The sequence below is a fragment of the Gallus gallus genome, chromosome 2, assembly GCF_016699485.2.
Source record: "Gallus gallus isolate bGalGal1 chromosome 2, bGalGal1.mat.broiler.GRCg7b, whole genome shotgun sequence".
NCBI lineage: Eukaryota > Metazoa > Chordata > Aves > Galliformes > Phasianidae > Gallus > Gallus gallus.
In genome coordinates, this window is record NC_052533.1 from 84,272,992 (window position 1) to 84,299,428 (window position 26,437).

The 26,437-nt window shown below is 36.1% G+C and overlaps 1 protein-coding gene across 8 annotated transcripts in view; it reads right to left on the reverse strand.

Moving 5' to 3' along the window:
- The window catches only part of PTPN3 (protein tyrosine phosphatase, non-receptor type 3), a 159,257-nt gene that overhangs the window by 44,033 nt on the left and 88,787 nt on the right, over nucleotides 1-26,437 (reverse strand). For 7 of the 8 annotated variants that reach the window (XM_419047.8, XM_015282340.4, XM_046935370.1 and 4 more), the window contains exons 8-14: nucleotides 25,772-25,892; nucleotides 22,162-22,249; nucleotides 17,135-17,223; nucleotides 11,357-11,420; nucleotides 7,168-7,340; nucleotides 5,140-5,274; nucleotides 3,636-3,812 (exon numbers count right to left, since the gene is read on the reverse strand). In XM_419047.8, the coding sequence (XP_419047.4) occupies nucleotides 3,636-3,812; nucleotides 5,140-5,274; nucleotides 7,168-7,340; nucleotides 11,357-11,420; nucleotides 17,135-17,223; nucleotides 22,162-22,249; nucleotides 25,772-25,892 (847 nt within the window). The remainder of the gene's footprint in view (nucleotides 1-3,635; nucleotides 3,813-5,139; nucleotides 5,275-7,167; nucleotides 7,341-11,356; nucleotides 11,421-17,134; nucleotides 17,224-22,161; nucleotides 22,250-25,771; nucleotides 25,893-26,437) is intronic. The other variant, XM_015282343.3, reaches the window with a different exon arrangement.

The window sequence follows — 26,437 nt, forward strand, 5'->3', positions numbered from 1 at the left end:
AACCTATTCACCCTGTGTGAATAAAGCTTTATTTAATGTACATTAATTTGAGCTTAGAGCTTTTTTTTTCTGTCCATGATACATATGCAATAGCTCTAATCTTTTCTGTAGATTCAATCTGAGAGAGAAAAACTGCTTTTTTTGACAATGTCTGAGCCTCAAATTGTACTTCAATGCAATAGAACCTTAAATCATATGGGTAACAGGAGCAGTCTAGCTATACCAATATGAAACAAAATAGGAGTCTGCCCTGGTTTTCAGAAGTTTACTTATGAGTATTGTCTGTTCTAATTTTTAGTTTTATTTTTTCAGTCACAGCCTGTAGGTTATAGCTCAAATTTTAATTAGAAGGTAGGATACTCACTCAAAGCACATTTTAAAAACAATCACTATATTCTTCAGAGAAAGAATATGATAAATAACAGGATGTTCTTGGCCCTCATATACTTCAAATAACCATGCTGGAGATAACAGGAAACAGTTCTAGGTGCTGACATGTTGATATAGCACAATGTACTGAGAAACGTGAAAGAAATAATGGAAGATAACATTAATAATTGATACGTTTTAAGTCTCTGAACCAAGAACTGTTCCCCATAATTTGTTTTCTAAATTGTGTTCTAGTTCCTAGAAACAACAGAGAATGTGACTGATTCCCTTAAATTATTATTAAACATTCAAGAAGAAAATTGATTAAGAAAATACTTTTGCTTGGTACTATCAGGAGGAGAAAAGGTTTATTGGGAAACTGAAGCATTGTTATCTTCCATAAATCCAATATCCCCCAAGATTCCAAACATGACTTAATAGATTAAGTACACAACAAATCTCAGACAAGTTTTATCCATACATTTGTCCCAATAAGCAAACAGATGAGTTCGAAAGCAATACTGTCTTGGGGTAGATGTTGCTTTGATGAAAAAAACTTAAGACATTATCCAGAGTCTGAACTGAAACAAGCAGAAACTACCTCCCATTCCATCCCCAAAATGCTCATGGTAGCCATAGATTAAGGAGCCATATGATTATATGGAAGATTCAAGTTCCAGTTCAGGTAACAATAAAGGGATTTAAAATCAGCATCTTGCAGTTGCTTCCTAGTAACTTTCCACAGTTCTTTCAGGTTTTTCCTCCCACCAAAGACATTCATCATTTATACTCAGTATTAACTACTGCCACTTTTGCCTGAGATTACAGGCTAGGCAGAGAACAAAAAACAAAAAAACAGTCCTGTAAAGGCAGTATAAAAACAGGGCTATGAGAATCTACTTTTGGCCCTATTCTACAAGAACAGATTTACAATTTCAGTATTTTTCCAAAGCATGTCTTGATTATGTCAGTTCAAGTCTACTAAAGACCAGTCTGACAAAAATAGGCAAGTTAGCTTTAAAAGTTTTATCAGTACACTGCAAGCTGTATGCTAGTTAATAACTGAATTATCCTGAAGTATGGCAGAAGTCCAGGACAAATGTTTGTCCATACATAATACCGAAGATAGGCAAGTTAAATGCTTTTCTTACAGAGCAGATATGGCTGGTAGGCCAGATTCTATTTCAAAAAAAAAAAAAAAAAAAACAAACATTCAGAGAAAAATATTTGTCTACACATAAAATTAATTTTACCTTATATCTTTCAACAAAAGAAGCAAGGCAAATAATGACAAATGTAAGAATATAAAGAATAAAAAGTAGTGGAATGTAGACTAATACAAACTATTGAAAACCTCAGTGTAGAGTTTAAACATTCTTTTATGGTACCATACTAATAATGTTTTACCTCAATTGTTGAAATATTAGTGACCATTTTACTTCACAAATTTCTAACAGTTAATGTAATAAATGACCATTGATTCTATACACGATATTCTCCATCCAAAACATACTTTGAATTTAAATTAAGCACAGTTATCTAAGTATTTTTTCCAATTACGTGCATGAAATCCAATACTATAAATATACCAAAGAAACAAGGAATACTTTGGAAATAACTCACAGAAAGTTAGGTTTACCTGAGGTTTAACTATAATCTCTACAGTGAGTGATGTAATTCAGATACAGCAGAACAAATCAGTGCTCAGAAAATAAGCGAATAAGCTATTTTCATATTTAGGACACCCTATTTCCATTGTCCGAAACACCATAAAAACCAGGCCTTCCCACTCCACCCTCAGTAGGCATAGGAAAGATAAAACAGGAAAGAGAAAAATTGCAGGAGAAGAAAGGATAAAAACAAGAATGATGAAGTCAGGACACAATCTACCAGTCACAGTACACAGAGTAGCACCTTGTTTTTCTGTCAACAGCTTCTACATTCACCATTTCCTCACATGGTCTACTTCTCATTAATTTTATTTGGTTAACTACTTCTGCAAGGGCACAAATTGTCTGTAAATGTTAGAACACAGGAAAGACACAACTTCATATCTGTGGCTACTCAACATCTTAAGGCAACACATGTATTATTATGGCCATTACAGACACTACTAGCACAATGGTTCATCTGACTTGCAGGAAGAAAAATGGAAAAATACTTTCAATGACCCCAGTGACAAACTCCAAATATGCATACAGCACATTAAATTTTCATTCCCCACCTAACCTTCCCTAACCCCCCAACGCCCCCCCCCCCCTCCCTTAGAAACCTCAATGCTATAATATAGTAACAAAAACTGTTTCCGTCATATTTGAAGACAACTTTACACCCTGAGTTTAAAGCTACAGCTATGTAGCTGAACACTATTGAAGAGATAGGCAATTCCTATCAATCTGCTTCGCAAAATACATCATATCTTTGAGTTAAAAGGAAGGTGTCACCCAAAGCTAATTTCCTTATGTAATAATATAAATGAACCTGTGTTTTAATGCACAGTATTCTCCCCAGATGAAAGTTTCAAAGTAGTTCTGTTTTCTTTTTAAAACTTGACCGATCAACGACCTAGTACCTTTATTATGTCTGAAGTTAGTATTGTGCTAATATGAAGATACTCATTAAGAAATACCTTCGTAAGTAAGAGGAAAGCCACATAATAAATATGATATATAAACAAAGAAATATCAGTGCACAAAGACAAGAGCTTCAGGTCGTGAAAGAAAACATAGCAGTACTTAGACAGTAGGTCCTTAAGGAATAGAACAAAGCACCTGAAGGCAAAAAGCAGAGAGTGCCTACAGAGTGGCAATCTGCAGTTCCTCAGAGTAAGAAAAAGACAGATAGCCACTAGTATCATTATCATTATATTTCCATGTTTAATCTAATGCAGTAATTCTTTCAACTCAGCTGAAGCTGATAAGGTAGAAAACAAATGAACTCTTTTAAGAGCCCAATCCAGATTCTCCAAGAGAAAAGAAAGTTTTATAATAGGTGGGAAAGAGTTGCAAAACCCACTGGGAGTTAGGATATGAACAGGCTTGCCATCTCTGATTATACTGAGAGTTTTTGTTTAGGGATGAAGGGTTGGTTTTTAAACTTGTCATTTTGTATCACAGCATTTGCACTTCTAACAGTTTGTCAAAATAAATCTTATGCAAACAAAAAACTGTTTGAACTCAATATTATACCTTTGATGACTGCTTTATACTAAATCTGTTTTGTTTTTAAAGAAAAATGAGCAATGAACTGTTTGCAGAAGCCCTTACCTCCTCTGCGGACTATGGTTCTGAGAGAACTCTGAATCGCTGTCTTTGGATGTTGGAGAGCCCTTATATGTATAAAAAACATCTTCAGTCTCAGTAATATAAGAAATCTCATTTGTAAGGTTATCTACAGATGAATGTCGCGCTTTACGAATTTCATGACGTAGTCTAGGACTCCGCCTTAAAAAAGGGAACATGAAGACAAGTTAGTAGGTTGTAATCACTTGCAGAGCATTCTGAAGATGATTTCTATTCTACTTCAATCTATGACCTGAAGTCTTCTTGTCAGGTTTACAGGACTCACTTTAAACAATAGATACATCAGTTTAAATAATGAGTTTTATAAAGTTTGGTGTGGCACATGATGTGATCATATACTTCCAGTTATACTACACTGAACTGACTGTCCATCCCATCCCCTAGTGCTACCTGTACTTGTTAAAGTTATATTCATAGACGTACAAAATGACTTGGGTTGAAGGAGACCTTAAAGACCATTTAGCTCCAGCACACCTGCCATGGGCAGAGACACTTCCAAGTAGATCAGGTTGTCCAAAGCCCCCTCTAAACTGACTCCATGGAGGGGACATCCACAACTTCTCTGGACAACCCATTCCAGAACCTCACCATCCTCTGAGTAAAGAATTTCCCTCTAATATCTAATTTAAATCAACCTTCTTTTAGATTAAAGTCATTAACCCTTTGTCTTATCACTATACTCCTTGAGAAAGCATCTCTCTTCAGCTTTCTTATAGACCCCTTTAGGTACTGGGAGGTCACAGGATAACTCAATTTGGAAGGCACCTATGGAAGTCATCTAGTGCAACGTCCTACTCAAAGCAGTGACAACTGAGGTCAGATGAGGCTGTTTACAGCCTCATCCAGTCAGATCTCAAAAAATGTAATGGACATAGACTGTACAACTCCTCTAAGCAAACCACTGCTCAACTATTCTTGTGGTGAAGCAGATTTTCCCTTAATTCCAATTTGAGCCTCTCTTGTTTCTATTGCTTTGTACTCCCACCCTACAGCAATGTGAAGAACCAGACCTCAACCTCCAGCTAACCTCTTAAGTACCGTCAGGCTGTTACTAAGCATCTGGGAAACCTCTTCTCTAGGCTAAAGAAGTGCAGTTGTTTCAGCCTCTCCTCACAGCAGGACACACATTCCATGATAGACCCTTGCAGTACTCACCACTTTTTACTGCTGTCCAAGTAGAGTAAAACTTAATAGCAACTACCCCTCAAAGAGCAGCAGTTATCCATCCCATGTTGCTGTCCACCTATCCAGAACATGATATCATAACTTGGATATCATGTTAATACAAGATAGTATAAAAAACCTTGCTGAAGTTAAGGTAAATTACACCCACTCTTTCTCTGTCGTTACACATACTCTCAAAATAACATCAGGTATGTAGACACTATATATCTAGTCTGCTAGAACACATGCAAGGTAGAAAAGGTAGGAGACTGGAAGGTAGGGAAGAGGATGAAACTTGCTTTACCAATTAGGGGTAACAGGAGGTGATCGAGAAGGAAGGCTTTTGGTCTCTAAATGCTCAACAGATAAAGATCTCCTCATGGATGGGTTCCAAACCATCCCACCTATGACTTTTCTGCAGTACTGGCTGTTTACAGACCTGAAAAGAATTAAAAGTAAAAATCTATATGTTAATTATATTGCATAGAAAAATTCAGTTAAATAAAATATACTTTTTTAAAGTACTTTATAAAAATTCATGTTTTAAAGAGTCACCTGTGCTTACCCCCTCATTATAAAAGAGCCATTTGCTGTCCCTCGCTGCAATAAAACTGATTAGTTCATCCCTACTTCAATACTAATCAAAAACCTGGGTAAAAAAAAAAAAAAACTTTTTCTGAAGGTTATTTTTACCTTCATTGTGTTGAAGAAGATAGAAAGGAAAACAGGAAATTTGGTATGTTCTGTTGGCACTAAGCCAAGTGCCTGACAAAACATAATTCAAATAGAGGCATAAGATTCTAGACGTTTTCTGTTAAAACTCATGAATTGGTAACAACTCACTATGGCTTAACTGAGCACATAACCACTTAAACTATCTATCTGATGCTTCAGCAAATAAGAACTTGTCCTAGTTTCAGCTGGGATGGAATTGTTTTCTTCAGAGCATCTGGTATGATTCTATGTTTTGGTTCTAGGAGAAAAATGATATTAATAATACACCGATATTTATAGCTGATACTAAGCTGTGTTGTACAGAGCCAAAGTCATCTCAATGAAGAGCCCAAGGACCTGGGAGGGAACAGAATTAGCACAGCAGACTTGAACTGGCCGTAGGGATATTTCATACCACACGACATCACACGGAAGGAGTTTTGAAGAGGGTGGGAATTTACTTTGCTCTCTTCTGCTTGCTGGGGGATAACCGAGCATCACTCAGCAAGTGGTGAGGAATTACTTGTACATTACTTGTAATATATATATATATTCACATATAACTATTACATATTCACAACTATTATTATTTTCCTTATCTCTGTCTTACTAAATAGCTTTATCTCAACCTATGAATTCTACTTCGTTTTTTTTAACTATTTTTTTTTATTCTCTCCCCCATCCCACTGGGAAGTGGGAGGAGAGTAAGGGAACAACTGCATAGTGCTAAACCACCTGTCAGATTGAGTAGGAAGGGACCCACAAGGATCTAGTCCAACTCCTGACATCATTCAGAGGTTGAATCTGGATCCAAGTAGGAAAAAGATAAATTAAGCTAAGGGGAAGTGCTGCAAAAATAAAGAAAAGAGAAAGTAAACAATAAAATATTCTCCAAAAAAACATCAGAAAAAGCAGTTTTCTGGTAAGTCTATGGAGACTACAGATAATCAAAGGACTAAAGAACTCCCTGAAGTCTCACATTCTGAGAGGATAACGACGTAAGACTTACAGCCCAGATGGTACATATGGAAAGGGTACATCCCAACTTCATGTAGCAAAATAACAGGCTCTGAACTACATTTTAGATAACACTGTGAAACTACCAGCTCAATGACAGCAGAAGCCAACAAAGCAAATAAAAGATGAGAAGTGTCACGACAGTGGAATCTTGAATGGTTGGATGGGGAATTTTTTTCATCCCCACATAACTAATTGACATCTTTACGCACTTCAGAAATTGCCCTAACATATTAAACAGTGTTTATATAACAATAAGGAGTAAACAGTTCAAAACAAATCTGTTCAGCAAATTCTCTTATTGGATCATTAACCACATAACATTTTAACTTTGTATTGTTGTTATACCTTATGCTGAAAAGGCAAGTTAAAACGATAACAGTAAAACAGACTCATAACTTTTTATGAACATTATACTGTAATGACATCATTGTGCAAAAAAAGGAAAACAAAGTTAGACAATTTGTCCAATGGTTCACAAAGACTGACATGATACAATCACAAGCAGAACCGAGCTCTGCAACTTCAAATTCAGCTGTCAGTGACACAAATCCTCCTTTTGCGATTTACAATGGGAAACGTGCTTTCACACAATACTTACTTGGCTGGATTTCTAGAACCTAGGGTCCAATAATGTGACAATATTTTTTTTTCATGAGGTAGTGACTTCTTCGCCTGAAAAAACGTGTGATGCTCTACACAAGACTTCCACAGATTTTTGCATGCTCTATAATTTAACATGTTGAAGGCAACAATATGCTCTCTGGATTCATTCTGTAACAGTAAGAAAATGAATGTTTCAATATACACAAGCTGATCAAACAGAACAAACGAGGTTATAAAGCTACCATTTAAATAACAATGAAATTAATTTTAGCCTAAATAAACAAATCAAATTCGGGAACATAAAAATTCATCACGTAGTAGATTTTGATCAAGAGATAGATGAAATGGCACAGTGAGTATATGAAATTCTAATGCCAAAACAAACCTTTTAAAAGTGTAAGCAATATTAACAATTATTAATAAACTTACCAGTTTCTAATCATTACAGCGCTAATTTAATGCAATGTTTAAGTCTATAGTATCAAAGATATTTTATATACAAGTATAATACAAAACAGCTAAACAGATTGTAGGATTTCCTGTTACATCTTGATTTTCCCATGACAAACAAAACTCTTTAACATTGTACTAAGGTTGTAATGGAGAAGGGAAGAATCTATCTTTGAATTCAAACTCTTCATATAAGACTTCATATATATACGTACGTTCCTTCAAGAGGTATAGCATAAAAAAATCATCTGCTGTATCTTGCACAAGATACTAATACTAAGGTTATTTGCGTTAACAACAAAGAAGAACAAAGAGTAAGGCAAGGAGGAGAAAGGTATGTGTGATAAGCAAGCTTAATGGCTATCAGAACTCAGCATCTCTGTAGGAAAAAAAAGTACACAATTTGATCTCTCATCTTTTTCAGCTATTTTTTTTCTCAATTTTGACATTGCAGCACATAATTAGGTAAGCAGCCATGTCAACAAAGCTCTCTTTCTAGTTCATACTTTTGAAAAAGTAAGGATTTGAGTAGCAAAGCCTATTTATTAAATGACTCAAAGACCTAACAAAACTTCCTACCACAGTCCAGCAGTAAGTCACATGGATAACACCTGGACTTCTAGTTGCAGGGTCCTTTTGTTTGTTCACAGCAACAGATCAGTTTGGAAGTAACTACAGACCATTTTGGCCGGAATAATGAAGCTAATTTTCTTGCATTCTTTTTCTTTCTATGCAACATTATAAAAATGTCATGCATCAGAAATCAGTGCCACATTCTGCAAAGCAGTTGAACTAGTGCAATGACTTCATTTACAGATTCTCTATAGTGGGAAAGACAAGGAGAATCTCTAGGGGAAGCTAAAAAGGACCTGCCCCTTCGCCATCTTTGGCATTGCTAAGCATTTAAGTGATTGTAATCTATATTCTTCCTGTATCTAGTAAAAAATGGAAAAAATGGAAAAAAACAAGCTTTTTGTAAGGTTAGTTTGTTCACCCTGTATGGGAATAGTTCAAGCTGTGACCTAGCAAATGGCTGACCACCAGGTGAGAAGATGTGGCTAACCCAGGGAGCTCAGGTGCAAGGAATGCACCTGAGTGACCAAGAGGGGTGGACCCTCTTCACCTTCATTTAAGGGTTAGTAGGCAAGTGAGCAGTACCTCTATTCAGATTGTGCCCTTCTTGAGACTCCACTAGCTTTTTGGAAAGGATAAGCCAGTTTTCTCTGTATCACTTTCTGAACTAAATCTTAATGAATACCTTTACAAGCATGCCCCTATCCTAGTAGAAGGCAGTATCATCACCTTTCATTACAGCACACTATCAATGTACTGGAATCAACTCATCTTTGTCAGCTCACCACAGTTACTTCTAATTAGCTTATATAAAATGCTATGTTCAAGCCCTGTGAAATTTTAACTCAGAATTTCTTGTGAGATAACAAGCAGACAGCATTTAAACTTCTAATGAATAACAGCACTTCTGACCTACTCCCTATTGGCTGAATACCACTTCAAGTGTTTTATACTACTCCAGAGAACCATTTAAAGGAAAATTCAGATATTTCTGTTGGCCTGGAGCACTGGTCTTTTAATAGGCATACAAATCTGTTTATATGAACATCTCAATTATACTGAAAAGTGTAAAGATAAGGACTTAAGTACACCTAATACTCCATTTTTAAACTTAAATTAAAAAAAAAATGAAACTTGGTCACAAATTTATGCCAACTGCTGACACAATCTTCTTAAGTACTTTTAAATAGGCTGAGAATTTAAATATGGACATACGCTAACTACCTCAAAAAATTTTAGAAAAATCTGTTCCATTTTTAAATTAATAAAATCTTTTGTTAGCTAAGTCTTCAGACTCACTAACAGGCCACCTTTTAAGTCACGCCACAAAAGACTACATACCATTTAAAGAGCTGAAGAGTATTCTAGTAGGATCCAAAGATTTAGTACTCACCATCGTTCAAGGCAAGTTCCAAAAGAATAGTATTCTAGTCATTTTTCAAGAAGTGAGGATGAGAGAAGTGTGCCACCATTAAGGCAAAGGGAAGAATTCTCAACTCCTAAAAGAGTGTCTTACTATATTAACAGAAAGGGAGAACTCTCATCAAGTGTATGCCTATTCCATCACAGAGAATTTGGACACATCTACAGCATAGGAGTTAAAAACATACTAAACATGCAGAAAAGGGACAGTTGTTTTCAAGCATTACATAAGCACACAAGTTCTATTCTGGAAGCTTCAAAAAGTTGCCTGTAAATTAACATAGCTTCTATTCTTATTATAAATCTTATACCCTTCATTAAGTCTAAGTATCACAGGCTTTTAAAAGATCAGACATCCAGTGGTTCATTAGTCTTGCTTTCTAGTCCTTCTGTAGCTTTTTAGTAAAAACAGAAATACTGCCTACTTCTTTCAAATAGCAGTTCAATAGACTGAAGCAGTGGGATGATAGAAGTAGAGATGAATAACAGAAAGAGTGAGACAGAAAGTAAGTTGATTCTTCAAAACAGTGGCATAAGGAAAGAAAAGGAGCAGGAGAATGTATCAAGGAAACAGAACATATCCCAGGTGACTGCAAATTAACAGCCCTTAAGAAACTCTGTAGATTTTGAAGAAAATCTCCATATGACATGCAAAATTCTGAAGTGTTTCTTTTACCATCTTTAATAAAAATTTGCCTGCTAACACACAGCATCCACTCTGTTTTCTTCACGATCTTCCATCTTCCTTACTTACAGCCTTATTCACTTATTTTCCTCTGCACTTCCAAGCAAAAGACCAACACAACATCAGCCACCTGCAGTCACAAACAATTTAAGCAACCCACTCTTCAAGAGAAATGCAACAGCAGTCCAGCTGCTCCTTACTCCCACAGCAAACTTTTCAAAGCAGCATCATGTGAGTACTGCAGGTATGCAGACTGCTGCCCTACATTTCAAGCAAAGGGGAGATAAAGGACAAAGATGACTGTATCTAAAGGTTTAACAGCCTACTTGGTCTGCTTTTTCATATCTACTAAGATAGACTAAAAGGTCATGTAGGCAGACTCACTTTCCCTATAGTTCTGTAGCTCTGAGCATGACACAGCATGCATTACTGTTATCTCATATAGGCCTACAACTATATAAGAGATTGGTAAAATAAATTAAGGACTTCGAAATGTCATCATTTAATGAAAGTTCAAAGGATCAAACTTCAAAAATGCTGCTCTTTTCAAAGGTGACACTGGTCTCCAGAAAGAGAACTTCAATTTGACATCAGTAAAGTCTTAAAGACCATCACACACTGATGCTTCATTTCTCCAAATTCTATAAAACTAAGTAGAGTTAGTAGACCTGTTGCTGTGAAGCACTCTACAGGGCCCAGGGAGCATCAAAGAAAAGAGCAGCAGCTACTCACAAGAAAAACATTAGGTTACTAAACACTGAAGAAAGGATCAACAGCTGTGTTTCCCTCAAGTATACAACGGAAAAGATACCAGAGTTAGAAAGACATAGTCCAATAGACTGAAGGTGGAAGGGCTCCAAGTTGGAAAGGAAACAAAAATGGGAAATGAGTGAGCATAAAAGAACCACAATAGCAAAGGCAAGTTAACAGAAGACAATTTCAAAAGGAAGTTAACAAAACGGAGCACGTACAGGTCCAGCCCTCTGTTATCTTAAGTTTTAAAGACAACAATTTGAATACAATCACTTAAGAAAAAAGTGAAATGACTACTTACATGCTTTTGCCGTTGTTGTATAAAAAACTTCTTCCTTTTAAAGGAAATTTTTAATATGTTCACCCTAAAAGAGAAAGGCAGATCATAAAACACTAAATAATGTTTGAAGGGGAAAAAGAAAAAAATAACACTGTGCAGCAAGCCTAAGAATTACAGTTGTTAAACACTCAGTGAATATATGCAGTCATCTCCTGTATGTTGAGTGGCAAATAGATGTCAAGAAACTCAAAAAATTTTAGCTAAGAAGGAAAGGTCTTTTGAAGATTATGGTTCTTCCTCATTTATTCTTTAAATAGCTCACATAGCAATTCTCTCCCACCAAATCTATTCTTGCAGTAAAAACTTGATGACATCCTTTACTAGCTGCACAAATGTTAAACGTGTCAAGTCTGTATAACTTAAGAATCATATGACAACTGTGACTAAAGGAACAAAATTTAAGACCTTAATGACATGACAAGGTTGGTCATACAGTATCTAAAATTGCCCAGAAATTTCAGAGAACTGACTTAGAACATTGAAAGATAATGTACTTCTCTTAACAACAAAAGCATTGTAATCACAGTCAAACTTGACGGATGAAAACTGTAAGAATGAGTGTTAATCTTTTTTTCACATATTATTAACACTGTAAAAAAAAATACAACAAACTATGTAGCTGAAATGAATACTTTTCCACACACATATGGTATGAATAAAGATTTTTCTAAGGCTAGGATTACACTGGAATTGGTGCTTAAGGATATTATTAAAATGAAAAGTGTTTATCAGTTCTGCCGTATTAAATAAGCTTCTAGGTTTCCACACGTTTTCCTACAGCTAAATAATATTTGTCTGAATTCTCAATTCTTTTGTACAATTCTTCTCTTCAATAATTAAAATCTACATATTTTGGAAAAAGAAATTCATGTTCTGTAATCAGGTGGAACCATATGGATAGTTGGGAAAGCTGTTTCAGGCCTGATCAATGTTTGTGGAAAAAGCCATCTACACCAGACAAAAGATTTTCAGAAGGTTACTACTAAAGATCTTGAAATACTCTGTTAACTGCTAACATTTCACAGCATCTTATATTTCACCAAATACAAAGCATATCAAAGATCATCTCAGTTCCTAACACAGTTTTTACATCAGTCAGCAAGCTGAACAATAGCGTATCATCCATTCTCCATTCCTGCACAGGATGCACTGTCACAGAGCAACTCTCCTTGTTCACAGAGGAGATCATATATGCAAGTCACAAATAAGTGAACTGAACAAACAATTCCTACCGTTGTATATAAGTGGCAGAAAACCAAACCTGTGCTCATAATATATATATTTTTTAATATATAGATATATATAAAATATATATTCCTCTATCAATTACAGAACCACAAATGAACAAGAATTTCATTCATAGCATTCCTAGGCAACCAAATTGTTGTTCAAGGTACTGGGAAGTTTAAATAACATCCACATTTCTCGTAAGGACAATTCTAGAAATGTCTGCTCCACTTGACTTGCTGCCCCAAGTGGTAATGATCTGTACTGTATATCTAAAAGTTTTGCATTCCCATCTTGCCCACAAGTCAGATAAATTTGTAGTAGTACTTACTGAGGTAGAACTCATTACTATCTAATTCTATCTATCTTAATCTTAGTGCTACTCTGGCTGCAGTAGTGCTGTTCCAGTTTCTTTCCTTCCACATTTTTTTACTTTTGCTTACAGCTCAGAGTTTGGAGTTGTTCACACTTTACACAGTTGCTGTCACTGCTCTTACACTAATGTGGTGCCAGCAGAAATACAAATGAGTGACCTTGCAGACTAAGCATAACATCCTCCAGCTAACAACAAAAAGGTAGCCAGCATCTAAAAACACCAAAACTCTCTCCATCCCTCCCCACTTCTTTTAAAACAATTTGAAGTGGTTATGTGGTCATGCAGCATGTCAAATTGGGGCAATAAGTCTCTTTTATTTCACTGTACATACAGCATACCTCTCAATTCCACTCAGTCTTAAAGCATAACTAAGCCTATCTAATTCAGTGACAAACAACGCTTGCTAATCTGACAGTTTCATATAACATTAACACAAAAATCATTTGCAGCACTGTGCCTATTAGTGAAGACAGTGTTCACGTACAGCACAAGTCACAGACTAAAACAAGAGATTAAGGCACTGCAGGACTCAAACCCTTATTAAATTTAAAGGTGTCACATCCAAAATATGAGCTGAATGGAATCCAGTTATTTTAACAGGTGGCTCAGTAGTCCCTACCACTCAACAATCATCTGCCAGTGAACGTGCAGCATTCATGAAATATCAGAATTCACCATTTACTTTTAAAATGCTCAATAGCTGAAGCTCAATGACAATGATAGATTTTTGGCTCCTGCCTTTCTATCATTCACAAGGGTCAAGGCAGGTTTGTCACTCACTGAACAGTAGTTACTCATTTCTGAGCACCATGGAGGTTCTGCTGCTAACAGCTGGTATTTTTTGATCAGAAGCAAAAGTATTTCTTAACTGTGTCATGGTTTGCCCTAGGAAGATTCAGTAGGAAAGCTCCTGTCAAATGCTGTCTATGTAAGACTCAGTTCAGTAGTTTCTTGATTTTAGCTAGCAATGAAGCATATATTCCTTTCTCTCAATTTATCAAAGCAAAGAATCTGCATCCAGTGAACAGCATCTAATACACTACCTTCGCTGCTGATGTAAAACAGACACGAGCCATATATTTTTGCCTTTAAGATATTTTACTTGCCAAACGAACCTGGAAATTATCACATAATAGTAAAGCACTCCAAGAGTAATTTTCTAGAGAATATGAATTTCTGGGTTAAATCCAAAGTTATTTTAAATATCTGCCTTGACTGTGTTGCCTCTGCCTGAGTGCTCAGCTCCTTACAGAGTTTGCTTTCATTAAAAATCCTCCCTGTACCAAGGCAAGGCACTCTCATCACTCTCCCAAACACTTTTGGTTCCCTTTGACTACTACCATATGATGCAGTTGTGCTGATATCCGTTAAAGCTGCAGAGCATTTTGGTGTTGGAAAGAGTGCTTTGATGGTGTTTGCTGCCACCTTGAGTTCCATCATGTTTATGCTGAAGCCTTTTCAGTTCACAGAAAGATGACTTACTACAAGCAGTTATATAAAAAGACTAAATAATTCGAATTATGTGAATAGGTTTTTGCATTCTCAGGCATACAATGCTTCACGAGGAGCCTCCTTCACACTTTCAACACAACCTACAGACATTAAAACTCCAGATAATACCAAAATGTGTTCCACTTTGACATCTAAAAAGAAATTGAAAGTATCCACTACAAGTGTACACAGTACTAGCTAACATACTTACCGGACACCTGACAATTTATTTATTTATTTTTTTAAATGGGTGGGGAGAGGGGGGTTAGAATGGAAGAAATGGACACAATTTCTGAATAACTATAACCTATTCAGAAATAAAGTATCTAAAGTCATCCTCTATGTAGTGAGTTTATGCCCTTTCGTTCCTTGCAACTCGAGAATACAATTTTAAAGAAAGAGTAGGAAAGCTTGAAACAATTGCAATAGCAGCCAACTGAAACTACTAGTGCTCATAACTGTTATTTCAGGAAAAAAAAAAGTTATTTAAACTGAAAAAAGTCTTTTGTTCCCAACCCAATTCTTTTTGTTTGTTTTGTTTTTTTGACAGTTAAAGTAGTTTTATGGGCAAAATGTTATAGCAGCTCTGTTTTATTCCTTCTTGCTCTTCAGAAGTAGAAGTATGTAGATTGCTTCAATAGTGACAGCTCCTAACTTCTCCAATAACACTATTTGATAGAGAAAATTCTCAGCTGCAAAATACTATTTTCCAATGTAGCCAGCACCATTAGCCATGCATTTTTGCCAGCAATGAACAAGAGTCTGAATGCCTCATTTGTAAAAATCTGTAGCAGTGGAGGTGACTGCTGTCACTCCTGCTGAAATTACCACCTATCACTTTGCTGTGCTTATGTCCATTGTTTGGTCTCCAGAAATGTTCAGCAAGTGTCAGTGAATGTCAATGAGTGCCATTTGTTCCATATGGAGGAATTCAATGCCACGTCTTTCCTCCATACACACTTGTGTATGTTGTTGACATCTTGCCAGACTGCCCCTCTGCTGCCATCCCTCACAGGGCAACAAAATGTAACAGAGTATCTTCAAGAAAGTTCAACCTTGACTGCCATTCTACCAATATCCTCCTCTGATGCTGTAGGCTAACACAATAAAATAGGAAACATTATTTTTGAGGCAGTTCTTGAACTACAGGACATTGTGCACTCCTCTTGCCTTATGTGATGTTAAGCACCGTCTCCCTTCTGTAAAAAATATACAATATTGGATTTCAAGATGATGTCACCGTGGCTTTCAGGTGTTACCATCGCCATTCATGCCAAAGGTCACTAAAGTTGGCAAATAAGTCTTGCAAAAGATAGAAAATGTGCCTGAAGTTGCAAGTTTTTAAAATTTGCAGCTGTTTAAAGAAGCTGGGAGATTGACATATGAAAGGATGGAGCTCAGGGCACAAAGATGAGAGATAAAAGTCTTCTATGCCGTAGTGTGCATTAGAGGTGAAAGAAAAAGCAAGACACTACTGTGCTGTATGAAAGCATTATTGACATGCATTTGGGATGGCTACAGTACATTCAAGTTGAAAGACAACTCACTGCAATGAAAAGAAAATCCAGAGACTACGCAGTATGTTTACCACTAAAATTTAAATGGAAACCTAATTTACTATTCTATCCTAGGAAATATCTGTTAGGTTATGTTCCTAATGATCTGATGAAGAACTTGTGCATTTAAGGAAGATTGCTTATATGCACTTCCTTCCATAACCAAGGGGCAAAAAGCCAGTAGAACTCATTGAAATGCATTATCCTGTCTTGATTACAAGAATTTCATAATTTTACTGAAAACTTTCTCCAGAAAAACTGTTACAAATTATGTGAAGAAGTGATGTATAACGTGACAAAACTGTACTTTCTCATCAAATTATACTTATTTTAAAGAAGAAAAAAAAGAGGGAAACATTCTTTTCTTTCTAATCCAATCAGAAAATCCTAAGGAAAAGCCAAACCACTATATCATTTGCCACTTACTTAACAGGTCTTACTATGATATAAATAATTTACATAAATACTATGCATAACTAGAGGTTTCCTAATCTCTGATGTCATTCACATTAGACATCTTCTATATGCTGCTTCTTCCTACAGAGAATATTTTCTAAAACACTGTCAGGTGTTGTCAGTACAATAGTACAATGAACAAGTCTCTTCCCCCATAGACTCTAAATCTTACAAGTTACCATTAGACAGCCTTGTCTGATGACATCTAAAAACGTATGTGTTAGATTATTCTAGTTTCAATACGTTCAATATTCCAAGTAATTCATTTTACATTTCTATGAAGCAAATATCAGACCATTAGCCGTTGAGCTTCCCAGTTATGCTGATTTAAACAAAAACAAAGCCACCACACATCTTTACATATAACAGCAGCACATCTCTAAAACCACAAGGTTCTCCTATTTATACACTGACACCTCTATGTGAATGGACTCGAACAAGATTTCACATAGTTCAAGTAGTTCAAAAGTCCTTAAGAATTAAGAAGCTTCATTTTCACCTCAGCATAAGGAAATATGATATTTCATAAAGAACAAAATTATATACTACAAATTTCTTTGAAATAAATGTTACAGCAGATGGAAATACAATTCAAAAGACCAGATATAATTCTTTAATAGTAAATGAATTTACCAGGGATAGAAGCTTGTGCAGATGAGTTTTCTATACACAGCAATTCCACTGGATGCAATACCAATCATGAGATCTAGATTATGGAGATCCTGCAACAGAAAAGTACTGTAAGAGCAGAAGCATAGTTTGTATGATTTCTATTAATCTACTTATAAACTCATTTTCAAGTTTTCTATTCTTAAAATATAACTCCCATGGTAAAAATTCACTTGTTAGGGATTTCTTTTTTTGTATTTTCTTCGATCCTATTTATTAGGGATTGCAGTCACTAAAACAAGGGGTAATGCTCACCTAACTACACTAGATATTCTTTAAGACATCATGACACAAAAGTTTCCAGCCTAGCCTTACACTAATTCAGCACTGGTAAATAAGCTGAAGTATTTCTCAAGATCAGCCAGTCAGAATTTTCAAAATGGGACAAAACTTGTCTTATTCTAAGCTGACCTCCAAAGAGGTCTTCACAAAGACTGAGCAAGAGGTAGCCACAATTCTGCATATGGCAGTACGCTAAAGGAATATGCACATGTATATGAATATTTGATACACAAAACTGTATCAGTTGTTAATTAAGAAAGAAACCTGTGTATTAGCTTAACATGCTCAACTGGAAAGATGCATCCATAGATTTGCAATAGCTTTATGATTACTGACATAGTCTAGAAAAGAATAAAAGCTTAAAAATAAAGCAAAAATTTGAGGATAAAAAAAAGAGGAAAGAGCTGAGTGCTCGTTGAGGTGAAACCCAAACTGATGTTACAAAAATTACAAATCTTGGCTTACATTTTCTCTGTGATGGACCCATAATAGCACATCATAGACAAGTTTCTAAACAGAGCTGAATACATGCATGTATCCACACAAGTATAGAACCTACTAGTTAAAATATCAGGTTTGACTCAAACGTAACTTTGGATTACTTTGCAGAGGATGGCCAAAGGTTCTCTTAAAGCCTTCAGTAGCTTAGCTGCTCCTCTAGATGGTACTCTGTGCTCACTGAAATACACGGAATTCTTGTATATCCAATCCCTATTTCCTCATATTAGTAAGATACAGAAGAATAGACCACGTACCTTATGATCTAAAAACAGTGAAAAGTCTACAGCAAATCCTTTAAAAATGGTTGAATAAAACTGTGATACAGGTAAATGACTGAATTAAGCTGAATCCAAATTGTAACACAGTTTACAAAACTGTGACATACCACAGCAGTTCACAAAGAATGCGCATAACCTAAATATTTAATAAATAGTACATCAGCACTGAAAACTGACAAGAGAGACACCATTTCTATTTCTAAGAGTTTAATAAATGGAAATTATTATGTAGGTAGCTGTACAAACAAGTTTAATCTCAGAATAGTACAGAATTCACTGAAATGAACATTTCCCAGCTACCTGCTGCCCCACTTTTCCAAAGGCTGCTGCTACAAGAGGTGGTTGAACCTCCATCAGAAAATGCTCCTGGCTTGCCACAGTTTATGGCAGCATAGTAAATCCAAATTTCTGCAAAGAAATCCAGAACTTGCACCTCTTTACTTTAACGGGCTGGGGAAAAAACTGAAGAGTTCTGGCAAGGGAATATATCTAATTTAGCTGCTTTTGTCCTGATACCACTAACCTAACACAGAGTAAAAGCCTGTATTACGGGAAGTTGAAGCTTACTTAAAGTTCCTGCTTGAAAGAAAAAATAATATTAAAAAAAAACCAACAATAGTCTGAAGGAAAAGCAGCTTAGGAGAAAAAACTGAAAGTCTAAATTATTTACCAGAAAAAGAATCATAGAATCATAGAAAATTTCAAGTTGGAAGGGGCCCATGAGGATCATTGAGTCCAACTCCTGGCTCCACACTGGACCACCCAAAATTCAAAGCTTATGTCTGAGGGTGTTGTCCAAACACTCCTTGAACTTCATCAGCTTGGTGCCATGCCCATGGCCCTGGGGAGCCTGCTCCAGTGCCCAACCACCCTCTGATGAAGACCCTTTTCCTGATGTCCAACCTGAGAATTAGCTAAATACTTGATGGTGATTAAGTAAGCCAAAGCACTCTATTTTTTCTAGAAGCTGTACCAGAACAAACTGCATATTCTGCCTCTATCTCAGTTCAAACACCTAATCTTCCTTATTCGTTTAAGGAACTGAATATAACAATTCTAAAGGTTCAGATTGATCCTCAGAGAAATGCAGAAGTGACTGAACTGACTTCTGATTAAGTCACTACTCAAAGCGTTCCGTTTGGCTGTTAGAAGGAAGCTCACACGAGTTCTGCAGAATGTTTGACTTCACGTAATAGAATACTAAGATTAAGGAAACTAGACATTCATCTAATGCTTAAGAAACATTATTCAAAAGCATCCTTCTCTGGATCACCAGTACAAGAGCAGCAGTTTCTAATGTCAATTAGCATACAGGCCAGTTGTTACCTGCTTTCTCTGCCACGTAGAATATCTAAGACGACTAATATTATTTTATCCACGAGGAAAGAGCTGAATTACAAGGATTCACAGAGGTAAAACCTTTCAAAATGTCAGTAGCTAACCTCTTCTAACACCTGTTCAAAGCACTGGGATTTGGCAAAACAGGAAGGACGATTTAAGAACAGTATTAAGCAAGGAAGGCTATGAAGAGCTATGCCAGATGTCCCTGTTAAAGCTGGGGTTTCATGTAGTAGTCTCACTAAAGATGTGGTGAGGGGAGATATCTAACCTTCACTGCAGACTTCAGAACCAGAGACCATTTCAGCAGACTTTCAAACTTCAGAAAAGTGTTTTCTACAGCCAACATGAACTACCAGATGAGATCAAATGATGAATATTCTTCTGTAGAATATTCATCATAAACTGCTGCTGCAGCACAGACAAAACACTTAGCAAATGACAGAGTATCTACCAGGACAGAACACCAGGAATGGCTGCGCTGATGAAATCCATTGCTATTACTTTTCTCATAGGCTTTGAAAAATAAATGAATTGCAAGAAAGGTATGAATTCAGATTGAAATAGTAGCAAGACAATCTGCATCTTAGCAGCCTGGAATAGAGAAGCTTTGACACAAAGTATACTCTATTCGATTCAGATCATACAAAAAGTACTGTTTGGTGTCAGGTAGGGTAGGTGATCATGACTAGTAATCAGACACCCTGTGCCATTAGATATAAAGGAATGCACTGCAAATAAGAAATAGACTGTTAAAGCAGTATTTCCAGAGAACTTTGCTACTCTGAACTGAAACCTTGTTTGGTTGAAAATGTCTTGGTACGCTCTGAACTGTCCTTCCCTACTTGATGCTGTCTGACCTCGATTAACATCCTGTGGATGGTAAGGGGCTCTTCAGTAAAACAGAGATTTCACAGAGATGACAGAATGGACAACGAATACAGGCAAATTCAGATTTAAGATACTCGTTTAACACGCAGGGATACATTTTTACATTGTCAAAACACACAACATCATACCATGCATAAACAAATTTCTGGTATCTCTTACCCACAACTCCTGCATTTGAAACTATGTATCTTAACAGTTGTCATGTAAAACTGGCCTCTCCTAATTCCCCTATCAGATGTTATGAGCACAGTTTTCAAATTCTAATCCCTTCAGTCTTTACCCTCCCTTTCTACTGCCCACATTCCCTTTAAAAAAAATAAAGGCACTGGAATAGGCTCCCTAGGGAGGTGGTTGAGTCACCATCTCGGGATGTGTCTAAAAACCATTTGGATGTGGTTCTCAGGGACATGATTTAGCAGAGGGTTGTTAGAGTCAGCATAGTATGGTTAGGTCACGGTTGGACTCGATCATCATCAAGGTCTTTTCCAACCTGAGTGATTCTATGATTCTATGATTCTAAAACCAACAGCCACTACTGTTTTTTAATATAATTTTTCAAAAAATATGAATGTAGTTACAGTAGCTTTATACATGAGTAGTTTATGGATCTTTACCAATTCAATGTACTCACTCATTTGTGATAGCATATATTAAAAAAAAAAAAAACAAGGAAGAATTTTAATGAGGAAAGAAAACGATCCTTTCTATCCACTGCATTATTACAAAAATTGATCACTGAATCTCCAAGGTTGCAAAAGATCAAAGACCACTTAGTCCAACTGTTCATCTCCCACCAATATTTCCCCACTAATCCACATCTCATAGTACTGCATCTAAAGGTTTCCTGAACACCTCCAATGATGGTGACTCCACCACCTCCTGGGCAGCCTGTGCCACTGCCTCACCACTCTTTCTGAGAAGACCTTTTTCGTAATATCCAACCTGAACATCCCCTGGTGCAACTAATGATATTTTCATTAATTTCATTAAAATCCTCAGTATCAGGATTATTAATAAATCTCAGACGAATGTTAGTAAAAACAGCAATCATCTTCATTAAGAAGCTCAATCTTCTGCATTTTGCTTCACTAGGTTTTTACGTTACAAGCTTTATGCCAAAATAGTTCACTAATCCATAAGAGCACAAATTACCAATTCTGCAAAAGGATGTAAAAAAAGATGTGTTGGGGATTCCCCTCTCAGGCACTGTAATCAAACAATGAAATGCCAGTAGACAATGAAATGCTAGGACATATTTCTTATCAATGAATACCCTGTGACTGAAGGGTTTTAAATGCATCCCTAGTGGTCATCAACCACTTAGATTTAACCTCTAGTCAGGGGATACAGGAATAAAAAACGGACTGATATTTTTAATGCTGTGTAAGCACTGAAAGAAAATGAATGCTGTTTATATTAAGACATTCATAAACTTTAGTAAATTTCTTAAGTAAAATGTACTGCAGTATTAAACAACATGTTTTTAAGATGCATTGTAACTCTTTTGAGATTAATCTGTTTGTTTTTTTATTTATCGTAATTCCAGGATCTAAGTTACTCAGAAGCTTTTGAAAAAACATGAAATTCAAAAGTGACACATGGTGAAGTCAAGAATAAGATGCTACTGTTTTTATTGCTGTATATATCTACAAGAATGTGCATATAACATTTTCCAAGTGAAATATTGCAATGTAAACATACTCTACCACTGTGCAATTCCACTCCATAGAAATCAAGCGTCCGTGCTATATTTATGTAGCAGGACTCCGCTTCAGATTGCTTGAGGCCACTGAAAGAGGGCAAAAAAAAAAAAAAAGATTTAGACCATGGACAAAAATAAGATACGTGACATTAAATTTATTCCAAATGCACGAGAAAAAAAAAAGAAAAAATCCTACTATCCAACATCTGTGAAAAATTTAATTAAAGAGTTCCACAAAGTACTTTGCTTGTGTAGGACCTCCTCTAAGAGACTCTTAAAACTGACCAAGTCATAAAACAGTGTCATTGCCTCAGTCATTCAGCATTTTTCAGAAAAATCATTCTTAGCTGTTTTGTTTTCTTACCCCTTTAAACAACGCCTCCATAACAGCCTCTTTTGTAACAAGAAGCTGTATCCACAGACATTATAGATTGTTTAGTGTCTCAGAAGGAAGTTGTTAAGAAGAAAGATTAGAAGCAGGAAACTACTCAGAAGTAAAGGGAAAGGAGAGAAGAATATTAAATAATTTAATGTTATAAAACTCAACAAGCTAAATTTACAATCAATAAGCAATCCTATTTTCCCCCCTGCTGTTAGGTGTGAAATGTGGTGCCAGACTTGCAAGGATTCTATCTTCTACTTTTTAAAAAAAACTTCTAAGACTCAGACTAAGACACCTGCTTTCAAAAAGAACTCAAAAATCCTCACACATCAAATAAACTAACTTTAGAACTTTGTAGAACTTCTAAATGGAATCTACCAGGAGCTTTAAAACACAAAGAATCTAAAAGTAATCCCTACATAGTTTGATCTCCCATGCAGCCTACTAATTATTCACCTGAAAGGACTGTAATGCAGCCTAAACAATATCCCCTTAAGCATGACAATAAGGTAGTTGCTTCGAACAAATCATAGGGCCAAGAGATTATCAAGCTGAGAATTGATTTGACAAGAGCCTATTCTAATACAAAATCTGCTGTAGGCTACTGACATGTAGGCATAGACCAATGAATCAGGCACTGCAGCATATTAGAGAAACTGTCAGAACAGAGATCAACACATTACCATCTACCCACATTTGAGAAGAAAAAGCCTAAAGATACTATCATCTCATGTCTACTACTAAGTGCAGGTAAAAACAAGAAACCATGCCCATTAAATTATGTTAATTGAATGTGATTTAAACTAACAACCTGTAAGAAAAACACGTAACATTATGTTATGTTAGGACTCTAGATAGAAAAGCATTTCATATAAAGCAGTAATTCTGACTTCTAAAGGAGTCTTTTCCTTGAAAGACAACCATCTATTACTTCAGGATACTATCCATCCTTCTAAATTCCAAAACATGCTAATCTCCATGAAACTGCCATTCTAACAAATATGTCTTGTGTTTTGAATGGCCACTAAGAAGTGCCTCAGCACAGACTTAAGATTTTTTTTGTTTGTTTGCTTCACCTCCTACTGCTCTGATAGAGGGGAAGGTAATGCTACAAGTCCCTAGTGGTGGGGAGTTGATCAGTGAAATAAACAGACAAGAGACAAGAATCCCTCTATAGACTTTGAGATGAACACAGAAGGAAAATATCTGAAGCTTTACTGGTTTGAAATGATAGCAGTTGCTTTCTCAGCACCTACAGTCCGCTGAAAAGCATCTTCAGTATGTTCATAGAACATCCTTCTCAGATTTGGCAAAAGCATATGAAATTCAGTTACAAATGCTGCATCAGAGCTAGAGCAAATATGATGCAATGTGTCTTCTCAAATCTATATTGCATTTCAGCAATTATGATCATTTATTTTTTCCCCATGATAGTTGAACGGTGAAGAACAGATTTTCACAGGGCTAGGTTTGAAATCCTAAGAATAGTTTAAAAAGTTAAAATAATTTTCAGATAGTACACAGGACCTATGGCAAATACTACTAACTCTCTTCAGATCTCATTTCAAAACATTGCTCTCCTCAAACAATAAGATGATAAATTCACCCTTTCGCATTTCTTTCTTAGAAGGTGCAGTGAATACCACAATCATTCTTGTCAAATATGTTGCTGGCACTGAGCTCATCAAAACAATGTCTCAGACAGCAGTATTCACTAGCCAAGAGGGATGCAAGGAACACTGCCAGAGTACACAATAACCTGTCTCCCTCTCCCTGAGCTCCAAAATAAATATGCCTGAAAACTTAAGCATCAAAAAATGTAAATGAATAAAGAATTATTTTTCCTAGTGCAGTCTATTCAAGTATTGTTACTCATAACTTTTATTACATGACCTATGTGAACAGAGTGTTCACAATATAGCACTTAAACTTCAGTCTACCAACACAGCTACCAATGACTTTAATCTAGCAAAACCATTCAGTGAAAGCATCAGTTTCACTGAAAGAATCCAGAAAATAAAGCGCTTTCCAACAGACTTCACCACAGTTCTGTGCAGACTTCTAGTCTGTCCTCTGCAGGATACAGTCATATCTTTGGCTATGATAGCAGTAAAGCCACGACCTCAGCGTACCCACTCCAAGACTCTCCAGAGTCTTCCCTAAGTGGTCTCCAGGACAAGTTCTTCCTAAAGATGACCGAATTTATTCATGCCGGACTACAAGTTCCTTTCTAAAGACATCTGAGCCTTCTGGAAACTTCTGGGATCAGATTAATCATGAAGGAGTAGAGGCCTCGGGTGTTACATTCTTGAACTTGAACATTTAGAAAAGCAGAGCAGACCAAATTATTACCTATGCTAAAGGAAGTGCTGCTGTGTGAGTTCAGTAGTTCTCTCTGTTTTGTCCCCATAACTGACAAAACAGCATGCATGTTCTGGATTGGGCCAAGGAGCCACACATGAAGTTCTGAACTACTCACTACATCCATCAGCAGTAAAGAAAGAAGAGGGAGAGGTCAGAGTACTGAAACATAGCAAAAAAAAAAAAAAAAAAAAAAAAAGGAACATTAGGGGGTGAAGAAAATTGAGATACTTCAAGGCAGAAATCAAAGGAACTAGGAGAGTAGGGAACTAGCTCTGCTACAAGAAAGATAAGGACAGAATGAGTTTCTAGAGATTCAGATCTCACTCACTCAAATACAAACAATTTCTTAGGTTAACATATTTGCATGCAGCATGTGAGTATCTGAGTAATACCACTAATTCTAAATCTGCAGTCTTACAAGGCACAAATTAGCAAGGTGAGCAAGAGTAATCAGCAGCAGACTTCAACTGGAATAACCAATTCCAATCTTTATATCGCACTCAGGAGAGAAGAGAAAGCACTGTTATTGAGGCTTGGCTCCCTTATGCACCACTCCTTCCATAGACAGACAAAAAATCTTGAGAATTTCAGAAATGTTCAACGACCCTTGATCCAAAAAAAATCATACATACCGAATACAGTGCTCTAGATGGTTGCCATTACCAATGTACTATGCTGTTTTATTCCTTGTGATACTTAGAAATTTATTTTATAAAGTTTCAACATACCTACGTGCTGAAAATAAGTATCTTATTTAATATACATTATATGAAATAGAACTAACTTGAAAAGAAGTGCAAAAGGAAGTTTTTTTTTTTTTTTAAGAGCTCATGAGTCAAGAGAAAACTAAAAATTAATGTCACCTGTGTTGTTCATGTAGTGCTTCTACTTTGGTAAGAAAATCTTTGTTCTGTTCTGGTATAAAGTTGTAATTGGACAGATATCCTGAATGATGTATTGAAGCATCATAGTCTCCAAGTTGTGCTGTTGGAAAAAAGAAACACAAGGCTTTCATAGTTAATTATCACTTAAAAGAAATCCCTTCTCCTAAGTAAAACAAAACAAAACATTCACATCTAAGGAGAAATGCAAGAATTATGAATTATTTTTCTACAGGCAGTGTTGAACACTGTATTATCTCGATGAGGAAAAACTTTTCAAAATATGCTTACTCTAACTATGGTCTCAGGTACTGAAAGAAATCAGTACTTCACTTACTCACACAGCCACACTTTTGCAACCCCAATCTGTAACATCACCACACAGTATGTGTCATGTTTGCACAAATGAATCATACTGAAACATTAAAGGGAAGCAAAATGCTCTAGAAAGACAAATGAAAGCAATCTGATATATCTTTACTTGACCACAACAGATTGGAAGACTTTAATTAGATCTGTCACTTACAGAGCAACTACTCTGTACACTGTAAAACTGTTTTAACTAAAAGCACTGGAACTGCCCTAAGAATTCAACTGTTAATCCTGCCCCTACTGAATACAAGGTATTTAATGTAGCATAAGAAATAA